Source organism: Suricata suricatta, chromosome 14, assembly GCF_006229205.1.
Source record: "Suricata suricatta isolate VVHF042 chromosome 14, meerkat_22Aug2017_6uvM2_HiC, whole genome shotgun sequence".
In the NCBI taxonomy this organism is placed as follows: domain Eukaryota; kingdom Metazoa; phylum Chordata; class Mammalia; order Carnivora; family Herpestidae; genus Suricata; species Suricata suricatta.
This window is the reverse complement of record NC_043713.1, coordinates 80496692-80508661: the sequence shown is the minus strand read 5'-3', so window position 1 is coordinate 80508661 and position 11970 is coordinate 80496692. Positions and strand designations below refer to the sequence as shown.

Here is an 11970-nt window from a genome sequence, read left to right as displayed (position 1 = left end):
TTACCCAAGGGATACAGAAGTGCTGATGCATAGGGGCACATGTACCCCAATGTTCACAGCAGCACTGTCAACAATAGCTAAATCATGGAAAGAGCCTAAATGTCCATCACCTGATGAATGGATCAAGAAGATGTGTATATATACAATGGAGTATGTACAATGACATATGCTACAACATGGATAAACATTGACGACAAGCTAAGTGACATAAGCTAAACACAAAAGGACAAATATTGTATGATTTCACTGACATGAGGTAACTAGAGTGGTCAAATTAATAGAGAAAGTAAAATGGTGGAGGTTGGTGGGAAAAGTGGAATCACTGGATAGAGTTTCAGTTTGGAATGATGAAAATTTCTAGAGATGAATGGAGGTGATATTACACAACAATGTGAATGTACCACTGAACTGTACATTTTTAAACAGATGGTAGGTTTTATGTTATGTGTTTTTTACCACAATTTAAAAAAAATTTAATGATCAAAATGGTAAGTTTTATGTTATGCATATTTTATCACAATTAAAAAAATAAAACTAAAGCTAGTGTGTTTTAGCCCTCTACAGCCCATCCCTCCCATTGACTACAAACAAAACTCTGGGAAAATTATAAAAATCAACCACTGGAAGACTCTGAAAAGTAAACAAAATCAAAGATGGGAGTTAAACATGGAGAAGTGAACTTCACAAAAGTGAGTTTCCCCAATTTTTTTTCTCTCTGGCTTTCTTATAGCTTTTCCTCAAGTGTATACTCCAATCATGATGCTTCTCAATGAAGACACCCAAAACTCTAATAGAAATCTATCTTATAGGCCACCAAAGAAGGTCGCCCTTCAGGCAGGAAAGTGTAGGGGGAATCCCAAAAGAGCCAGAGCCAGAAAAGCAGATGTCCTCATGCTGCATATGATGCCATACAAGTCTCAAACTAGCCCCTGCACTGTGCACATGTCAGCCCTAAACCAGCACAGCCAAGGCTTTGAGAACTAGACTAAGATTTGAACCATTACCTAAAAATGAGAAGAAATTCACATTCTAAACCTAATCAGGTTGATTGCTAAACAAAAACATTAGCATTCTCTAGAGAATTACAAAAGGACCCAGAGCCTATGCTAAATAGCATTCACAATGTCCAAGATGAAGAGAAAGAAGGGAAATATGTCACCCATTATCATGGGAGAAGACAATCAACTAACATCAACTCAGAAATGAGCCAGATATTGGAACTACCCAACATGTATCTTAAAAAAGCAACTATTATTATTCATATGTTCCATGAAGTAAAGGAAAACACTTGAAATGATTTTGGGGGGGGTGATAGAAATAGAAATTTTTGTTATCTTGATTTTAGGGTAATGATTTGATAGGGGTATACATAAAAAAGATCAAATTGTACACATTAAATATATGTCATTTGAAAGCAGCTGGGTGGCTCAGTAGGTTGAGTGTCTGACTTTTGATTTCGGCTCAGGTCATGAATTCTATGCAGATTTTTTTTTTACTTCCAAAACTATATAATTTCCTTATCTGAGAAAATAATACAATGTTACTCGACTTATGAGGTATTAGGAGTATTGAATAAAGTATATTTCTATGATACTGAAATTCATATGAGATAGTAAACATAAATTAGCACATGGATTTTATACCACCAATTACATGTTATTATTTTCCTACTAAATTGAAAGAAATTTTCCTTCTAGTAACAAATCCTAAAGAGAATATGTAGCAATGAGTACAGGCTGCTTTTTAACCTCTACTTTTTCATATAGCAAGTGTGAGAAATACAGGAGAAACATTATATATACAGATGGTATTGTGTGGGTTAATCCACTAAAAAAACTGTGAAAGATCTACAACACAAACATCATCATCTGTAATATTTCCCAAAGCCAATGTTTATTCTATTCCTTTAATAAAAAATGCATTAATCTCAAAAGATGTTGTTAAAGAATGTTTCATTACATGGAAATATGCTTGGTGAATAATAAAAGTAAATTATAGGAAATATTAATGTGTTCTTTTGTTTTAAAATGCATATACCTACAGAAAAAAGATAGGAAAGATATTAATACACTAAAATATTTTTTTAATTAAAAAAAATTTTTTTTTGAGAGACAGAGTTGGGGAAAAGGGGAAGACACAGAATTTGAAGCAGGCTCTAGGCTCCGAGCTGTCAGCACAGAGCCTGACACGGTGCTTGAACTCACAAACTGTGAGATCATGACCTGACCTGAAGTCGGCTGCCCAACCAACTGAGCCACCCAGGCGCCCCTGTAATATACTAAAATACTAAAGATTGATTATGTCTGGGTGATTTTAATTATCACTTTGCTTCTCTGAATTTTCCACGTTTTCTATAGTAAGTAGTTTCTTTTTTAATATCGAAAAACAATAAGGGCTATTGTTTCGAAGTCTAACAACAAACACAGGGGTCCCACTTCCCAAGGTATGAGAATACTTGTCTTACAAGATACAATCACAGTGTAGTACCACTCACCTGTCCAACTGTTTGCAAGTTATAGCAGACAATGTCCTTATTGGCTGCTGAAGTTCCATAGAGAAGTGCCTCAGTGAGCCAGCATATTCCCAGGAGGAGGTCAGAAAAGCTCATATAAAAGAGTGGCCTTATCTGTCAAAGCAACAATAGCTTCATTTCATAAATGATGTAGCCAAAAGAATGTAACAGTCAATTAATTTTGTGTCACACTTTTCTAACAGAAACCTGGGCATCATTTTTCTGAGGCCTCTGAGTCCATTGGCTGACTGTGGGAAATGTAAAGGAATGCTCCAGGTAGGAAGGAATCTATAATCACAACCATCCCAACTGTCCTGGAATCAGAGTACTTATGGATAGATTAGCATGGGAATTTCTTCCTCATAAGACACATTCCTTCCTCAGATTTAGGGTCAAAGTAAAGAATGGACAGAAGAATGAAGAGCCTGGGTGGCTCAGTCAGTTGAGTGTCCAGCTTCAGCTCAGGTCATGATCTCACATTTCATGGGTTCAAGCCCCGCGTCGGGCTCTGTGCTAACAGCTAGCTTGGAGCCTGGAGCCTGTTTCAGATTCTGTGTCTCCCTCTCTCTCTGACTCTCCCCTGCTCACCCTGCCTCTCTCTGTCTCTCAAAAATAAATAAAAAACATTAAAAAAAAAAAAGAATGGACAGAAGAAAAATTCTACAATGGAGACACACCACAAACAGAAAATTAAAAGTGCTCTAGGTGCATAGCCAACATCCTCTAACAATACGAAATGAGATCATCAGCTGAGTGTTTAGGGATAATGTTGAGGACTCAAGGAAAATAAAAAGTTTTTTTAAATCTTAAGTTGAATTTACATTTGTCTTATTCTTTTCTTTATTGAAAAAGTTATATTTAAAGCATGCAATGTGATTATTTTCATATATGTGTACATTGTGAAAGGATTTCCCTAAGTTAACATCTACATCACCACACATATTTACTTTTTCTCTTCGTTTTTTTTTTTTTTTTTGGTGAGAACATTTAAGTTCTACTCTCTTAGCAAACTTCAGTTACATCATACAGTGTTACCAACACTGCATATTAGAACCTCAGGCCTTATTCACCTTATTTCATCAATGAAAAATCAGAGTGGAAAAAAATATCAGTATGAATTGTATATGCTGTCTCTCAATTTCTGATGCCATCAGTAAAGTCTGTATTTGCCCCTTTTTTTAATGTTTTTACTTGTTTTTGAGACAGAACACATGTGGGGAGGGGCAGAGAGAGAGAGGAAGACACAGAATCTGAAGCAGGCTCCAGGCTCTGAGCTGTCAGCACAGAGCCTGATGTGGGGCTCGAACCCACAAATCGGAGACCATGACCTTTGGTGAAGTCGGACACTTAACTGACTAAGCCACCCAGGTACCACACCTTGTTGCTTTCTAGTATCCTTCTCCTTTTGGCCTCCCTACTCCCACTTTTCTAAAAAGATTTGGTTCTCCTACAGAGAAAATCATAAAATGTTTATTGAGAGACACCAAAGAAGATCTACAGTGAAGAAATGTGTCATGTTCATGGATTTTAAGATGGAAGATTAAAAAAATGTTGCTTCTCCCTAAATTGATATATAGATTAAGTGCAATCTCAGTTGTTCCTCAACATATTTTCTTGTGGAATTTGACAAGTTGGCTCTACGTCTGATACAGAAATACAAAATATCAAGATAACTAAGACATTCTTGACAAAAAAGGAGAAAGACTTGTCCTACACATATCAGAATCTAATATAAATCTAGAGTGCAGATACTGTGGCACTAGCACAGGGATAGGCAAACAGACAAATGGAACAGATCTGCATATATGCAGATTTTTTATACATGATGGAGATAGTGTTTTTAGAACACTATTATTATTATTATATTATTTTATCAATCTCTATACCCAATGTGGGACTTAAACTCACAACCCTGAGATCAAGAATCACACGCTCTACCAATGGAGCCAGGCATGTACCCCATGAGATGGTTTTTGTATCAATGGAGAAAGGACAGTCTTTTCAAAATGATATTGGAACAACTTGGGATCTATATTAATGAAAAATAAAATTGGACCCCTACTTTTTAAAAAATTCATTTATTTATTCTTGAGAAAGAGAAAGAGTGAACAAATGAGCAAGGGAAGGGCAGAGAGAGAAAAGGAGAAAGAGAATCCCAAGCAGGTTCTACACTGACAGCATAGAAACCATAATGGGGCTTGAACTCATGAACCATGAGATCATGACCTGAGATGAAATCAAGAGTTGGACATTTAACTGACTGAACCATCCAGGAACCCCAGGCCCCTACTTTCTATTTCACATACTCAAAAATAAGTTCCAACTGGATTAAATACCTAAATATGAAAGGCAAAATCCATTAAAAAATTTTTTTAGATAGCAGAGGAGACTGTTTTTAATTTCTGGCCAGGGAAGTTTTCCTACACAAAACAAAAAGGCTCTAAAGGATACAAATCCAACCAGCTAAAAAGAAAAATGTGTCAAAGGACACCATAAGGAAAGTAAAAAGAGGAATGCCTAATGTGGAGCCTACTTAAGAAAAAGAAAGTGAAAAGACATGACACAAAATGGGAGAAAATATCTGCAACACATAAAACTGACAAAGGACCTGTATCAAAACAATATAAAACAAAAACTCTTAGAAAGCAACAAAAAAAAAAAAAAAGGAAAAGAAAAGAATGAGCAAAAGATTTGAACAGGTAGTTAAGAAGAAGTCCAAATGGCTATAAATATATGAAAATATGCCTAACCTCATTAGTAATCAAGGAAATGAAAATTAAATCCACAGTAAGAAAAATATTACACATTCATGGCAAAAATTTTTTAAGTCTGACTATATTAAGTATTAATGGAAACACGAAGCAACCAAGTAAAGACTCTTCTAGCACAACCATTTGGAAAAAGTTTGGTATTATCTAGGAGATGTGCATCTCCTACAGCAATTCCATTATTAGGTAAATACACTAGAGAAATGTTTGCATGTGGGCACCAGATGACATACACAAGATTGTTTATAGCAACATAGATACATTAATTGTGATATATTCATACTACAGAATGCTAAACACCAGTGAAAATGAACCAGAACTATACATAACATGGATAAATCTCACAAATAATACTGACAAAAAACAGCAAATCACAAAATATATATTTAAAAATATATAAATATTAGCCCATTTATAAGAAGTTCAAAAGCAAGCTGAACTCAATTGTTTGAAAATACATATATTATATATATTTTTTTTTAATAAAAAAAAAGAAAGATCACAAAAATACAGGTAGTGGTTCCCTGCAGAGGTAAGGAAGAGAATTATAACCGGTAGGGAGCACAGGTTTGTTTCGGGGTATAGGCAATTTCTATTCCTTCTCCTTAGTGGTTATAATCATTCTTTAAACAATACATATATGTTTTATGCATTCTAATCTACATCTGATATATTTTTTTAAACAAATTTTTAATGTTTTATTTTTGAGAGAGAGAGAGAGAGAGAGACAGTGTGAGCAGGGAAGGGTCAGAGAGAGAGACACACACAGAATCCGAAGACAGGCTCCAGGCTCTGAGCCAGCTGTCAGCACAGAGCCTGATGCAGGGCTCGAACCCACTAAGCGTGAGATCATGACCTAAGCTGAAGCTGGATGCCCAACCAACTGAACCACCCAGGCGCCCCTACATCTAATATATATAAAAAGAAAAAGTAAATTAAAAATCTTTTTAAGTTATCATCATATACCATCCAATATAAAAACCAACTTCATCAGTACAAACAGGAATTTTTCTCATAACCCTCTTCTAAACAAGAGGAAAGCTAAGATGCTAATATGCTGCAAAGAGAGGTAAATGGTCAAGTTGCTTTGGCAAACAGAAAAACAAGTGAAATAGCATTCTAAATTATATTTTTTAAATATCAGATATGATTATCATTTTAACCATATATAGCCTTTGCTCTGGGTGCACCTGCTAAAATCCCAGCCAGATGGCACATTCATAGATTCTACTGGCCCATGACCTCCCACAAGTTTATAACTGTTAATAGGTAAAAAATTAAAACTGAACACAAAATAAACTCTGGAGGAGAAAAGCAGCCAAGAGGCTTTTGTGAGCAAGAATGTAATTTTCACTGATACAATTTATTGTATAGCTTTATACAGAGAGAACTGTTTGCCCTTAAAGAGAACCTCAAGTCTTTGGCAGGGAAATGGATAAAAAGAGGTTTATGATTGGAAACTTTCACTCATGATTGGAAAACCATGAGTTCTAGTAACAGTAGATAAAATCAGTCATAAACAACAAAAATTAACTGAGTAAATCAAGAAAAATTTCACCCTGCCTGTGTTTACAAGACACCATGTCAAAGGTAATACAAAGAAAAGTCTGGTATGGCCCATGGTTTAAGGGAAAGTACAATCAGCACAATGTGTGGTAATACAGAAGACACATAAAAGCATATGACATAGTCCTGAATAGGAAAGCAAAAACTCTTTTTTAAAAAACATGCCTAATTTGAACCTAATGTAAATCAAGAGCAGGATAAGAGGTAGAGAGGGGAGGAAATGCTCTGTGGGAAAGGCTTTCCCAGGACTTAAAACAGTTCTTATTAAAACTCTTTAAAACTGCCTCCCAATATTTTTTAATTAAAAAAAAATTTTTTTAACATTTCTTTATTTTTGAGAGACAGAGCGTGAGCAGAGGTGGGCAGAGAGAGAGAGGGAGACACAGAATCCAAAGCAGGCTCCAGGCTCCAAGTTGTCAGCCCAGAGCCTGACACGGGGCTCGAACTCATGAACCACGAGATCATGACCTGAGCCGAAGTTGGCCACTTAACCGACTGAGCCACCCAGGTGCCCCCCAGTATTTCTATTCAAGTGAAATCAGGTTACAATAGAATATCAAAAGTGATCCCTAGGGGCACCTGGATGGCTCAGTCGGTTAAGAGTCTGACTCTAGATTTTGGCTTGGGTCATGATCTCACTTTAGTGAATTTGAGCCCTCTGCTGGGCTCCTCACTGGGCCCATGTGGATGTTTAATCAACTGAGCCACCCAGGAGCACCTTGAGTGTTTTTTAACATTGGCTGGCCTGGGCCACTTTCTTCTCTCTTCAGTTTGCCTCTCTGAGTCACTGCTTCATCAGCTAGTTCCCTCAAAGATTCCTCATGGATTTTCCCAGTTCACTGTATTTATTTTTAATTTAATAGATCTTTTTTGTCTTTTTCATATAGGCCTTCCATTTTATGCTGTTAAAAATGTTTTTTGGTGAAGAATAAAGGAATACAGTGGAAAACGGCTGACATTCTTAACCTGGAAAAATTGGAATTTTTCCTACACCAAGAAAACAGAATGTGCAGGAATCAGTGAGCTAGTAGTTGCTAAAGTCTTTTAGGCTCAGGTAGTGTGAAAAGTTTGCGAACTAAAGCCAGAGAAACTAAACGTCACATCCTAGGCCAAACTACATGTCATATCTTTATAAAGCTGTAACCCACTATCATGTGAGAGGTCCCCTTAGAACAGTGGTTCTGAGCCAGAAGCGATTCTGCCTCCTCCAGAAGACTTCTGGCAATATTTAAAGATATTTTGGTTTTTACAACCCCAGGGGTCAAGGGAGGTGATTATCTTCTAGCTAGTGGGTAAAGTTTGCTTAACATCCTAATGTGTAGAACAAACTCCCATCACAAATAATCATCCAGCCCAAGAAATCAATAATGCAGAGACTGAGAATCTCTACTTCACTCTCTCTACTATGTAACTAATACATTATTGATTAAACACGCGTTAATTCAAATTTCAGCAAAGGAGACAAACATTAGGGAAATCTGAATCATGGGAAGATGTGTGGCCTAAGATTACTTTGGCAGGCAATGACAATATAGTATCAAGACTGCCATTTTCTAGTTTTATTTACAGAGTCACATTTTACATCTGAAATTCAAAACTTTATCTTCATTAGGTATCATATTTTAGTGGTTTAAAAAGTACATACGGGAAGGGCAATCCTATACTCAAATTCTGGCTCTAACAACTTCCTGGCTATAAGACTTTAGGAAAGTCCCTCAACCTTACAAAAATTCCATTTCCTCACTGTAGTATCAGATTAATAATGTCTACCTCACAGAGTTGTTTTAAGGATTAAATGAAAAATATATTTACTTTTTAAAAACTTTTTTAGTTTTAAGATTTTTAGATGTTTTATTTATTTTTGAAAGAGAAAGAGAGACAGCATGAGCAGGGGAGGGTCAGAGAGAGAGGGAGACACAGAATCCGAAGACAGGCTCCAGACTCTGAGCTAGCTGTCAGCACAGAGCCCAATGCGGGGCTTGAACCCATGAACCGCGAGATCATGACCTGAGCCGAAGCCAGATGCTCAACCAACTGAGCCATCCAGGCGCCCCTGAAAAATGTATTTAAAATAGCACATCTGTCTAGAATATAATAAATAATAAATATAATGTTTACTTTGAAGGGGGGATTATAGTTAAGAGTCAGACTTTTGAGGGGCACTGGGTGGCTCACTCGGTTGACCATCTGACTTTGGCTCAGGTCATGATATCATGGTTTGTGAGTTCAAACCCTGCATTGGGCTCACAGCCCACTTTTGATTCTCTGTCCCCCTCTCTCTCTGTCCCTCCCCCACTTATGCTGTCTCAAAAATAAACAAACACTTAAAAATAAAGTTGGATTTTTGAAAATCTCTGTTCTGCTACTCTAAACATGAACAAGTTATTTTACAACTTTGAACCTCAATTTCCTCATCTGTAAAATGGAGCTAATACCATCATTCTCATAGGAGAGTGGTAAGGGCCAATAAGATAAAGTTTGTAAAGCACCAGCATAATTAGAACTCAGAAAGTGTTCAACATACAAAGCTATTTTGATTATTAAAGTGGGCCAATAAAACCCAACGACATTTTCCACATACAAAAGCTCTCCCATATATGTCCTGAGCTACATTTTGTCTAATTTTCTACCATTTGGCCGGATTAGAAAAACAGTATTTACATTTCTTTTAAAATCTTTTTGTAGCTAGGAAATATATCACTCTTCCTGGTCCTCTCTCAATCAGTAAGTTTTTTTTGTTTGAAAATTATACCTCAATAACAGGAAGATTTTTTACTTTATCTTTTTGGTGTAAATAATATTATATAGGGTGTATTTTTGCTCTGTTTTCACCATTAAATTATAATTGCCTAAAATGCCTGAACAGCAAGACTAGTATCTTTTGTACAACAGTCTCTGAACTATTTCCTAGCCCCACTAACAATTTTACCAAGATATCAATATCAGAAAACTCACCTCTTGGCAGGACCCTGCTGTGCTTAGAGTTAATATAGGAGTCAAACAGTACTCTGTTATCTTAACTTTAATAATCGATGCATAGCAAAAAAATATATGCACATTTAGTAGGCAATCTCTCCATATCCAGTTATAGTTAAAAATAATTACTTAGAAGAAAAGGGAAAACTATTGACTGGGCCTAAAACATCAGTGGGTGGCTTTGGGTTGAGCATCTGACTCCTGATTTTGGCTCAGGTCATGATCTCACACTTTGTGATTTCGGGGGCTGTGTTGTGCTTCATGTTGACAGTGCAGAGCTTGCTTGAAATTCTCTCTCCGTCTCTCTCTGCTCTTCCCCTGCTTGCATGTGTGGGTGGGAGCTTGCTCTCTCTCTCTCTCTCTCTCTCTCTCTTTCCCTCTCAAAATAAATAAATAAAACTTAAAAAAAGTAAAATATCTTAATGTATAATAATGACAAATCTACAAGTAATTAACAGAATTATTCCATTACTTATAGATGACATTAGTCATATTTCAAAGTCTAAGTCCTGGGGCCCCTGGGTAGCTCAGTTGGTTAAGTGCCCAACTTCAGCTCTGGCCATGATCTTGTGGTCTGTGAGTTCCAGCCCCATGTGGGACTCTGTCCTGCTAGCTCAGAGCCTGGAGCCTGCCTCAGGTTCTCTGTTGCCCTCTTTTTCTGCTCCCCACTCCCCAACTCATATTCTCTTTCTCTCCCCCCACTCCGCAAAAATAAACATCAAAGGCTAAGTCACTTAAAGTTAAAATCCAGCACAAAAAGAGACTGCTCACCTCTGGAGATTTCTGTATATTCTGGAATACAGCATAGGCAATAAGTGAACTTGAACCTATAACACTGACAGAGATAAAAGGTGATCATTCAAACAGGACAACTGGGGCTCCTTCATTTTTGCTAATAATTTTTTATAGCTTTATTGATATATAATGGATGTAAAATGAGCTGCACATTTTTCTAAGATAGGAAACACTTACGAATTTGTGTGTCGTCATTGCATAGGGGTCATGCTACTCTTTTCTGTATCATTCCAATTTTTAGTATATGTGCTCCCAAGGCAAGTACTTTGCTACTACTGATTTTGCAAATCAATCCTGCTAAGTCCTTTGACTTTGGGATATTATCCCTCAATCTGCTTTTTTGTTGCTGTTGATGCTACATTTAATGAATCAGAAAATGTTAACATAGTGAGTCGCCTGTGTGGCTCAGTTGGTGTGGCTCAGTCTCAGGCTCTCGGCTGTCAGCGTAGGCCCACTTCAGATCCTCTGTCCCATTCTCTCTCTGCCCCTGCCCCGCATGCACGTGTGTGTGCGCTAGCTTGCTCTCTCAGAAAAAATAAAATAAATACATGAAACATTAAGAAAATGTCAACGTGGTAAAGAACAGCATTTTTCTCTAAAGAGTATAAGCAAATACCTAGGGGGAAAATGTAGAAAGCTTCAGAACTCTACAATTTTGCTTATAATAAAGTCATAGTGCATGAGATTAAATAAACCTACCTCAGAGTAGCCATAACGAATTGTATCCACTGTACCATAGAAAAGGCCTAAATAAAAACAAAGTGAGAATAAAACTAAGCCTTTTATATTTAATATTCAGCCTCACTCCAATTTCATTGTTTATTAAATATCTGTGCAGAGCACACTCTTCGATGCCTAATCAAAATACCCTACAGGTCTGAGAAGGAGTAGAAAGCCCCTCTGGAAAGGCAGGGTGGCTCCTCATTTCCTCTCTTATTGCTCCATCTCTGGGAAATAGTAAGATAAAAAGAACAGAGAGGTGGATATGAAATGACTAAATGAAAAGAGAATTGGATGAGAAAATCTACAAAGGAAAGAATAAAATGGAAAAGAGGTAGGCAAGGTTAAATTTTGAGAGAGAAGAGACAGATGTGTGAAAAGAATGAGTAATAGGAAAAGCAAACAAATAATAAATAGAGTTGATAAACAGCTACACAGATAAAAAATAGAATAGTAAGTAATAAAGAAAGAGGAAGAAAAAAAGTTAATAGTAAAAAGATACTGTGAGTGAAAAATACAAAACAAGGAGGAAACAGGGGAAGTAAAAAAAAGAAAGGGACACTTCTGAAGCTTACCAAGCCCCAGCTGTCCTCCAGAATGCTAGCCTCCAGCCGGAAGGCCATAGAGACGTCA

General features: G+C 36.8%; 1 protein-coding gene and 1 non-coding gene across 4 annotated transcripts in view; both read right to left on the bottom strand.

The window, feature by feature from the left end:
- TMEM116 (transmembrane protein 116) overlaps positions 1-11970 on the bottom strand; it is a 102863-nt gene extending 90893 nt beyond the window's left edge. For all 3 annotated transcript variants that reach the window (XM_029922947.1, XM_029922948.1, XM_029922949.1), the window contains exons 1-4: positions 11913-11970; positions 11317-11363; positions 10594-10657; positions 2495-2626 (exon numbers count right to left, since the gene is read on the bottom strand). In XM_029922947.1, the coding sequence (XP_029778807.1) occupies positions 2495-2626; positions 10594-10657; positions 11317-11363; positions 11913-11960 (291 nt within the window). In that variant the 5' untranslated portion in view covers positions 11961-11970. The remainder of the gene's footprint in view (positions 1-2494; positions 2627-10593; positions 10658-11316; positions 11364-11912) is intronic.
- LOC115278556 lies at positions 10776-10882 on the bottom strand. Its single transcript, XR_003902963.1, has one exon. It is a non-coding gene; the product is annotated as a U6 spliceosomal RNA (small nuclear RNA).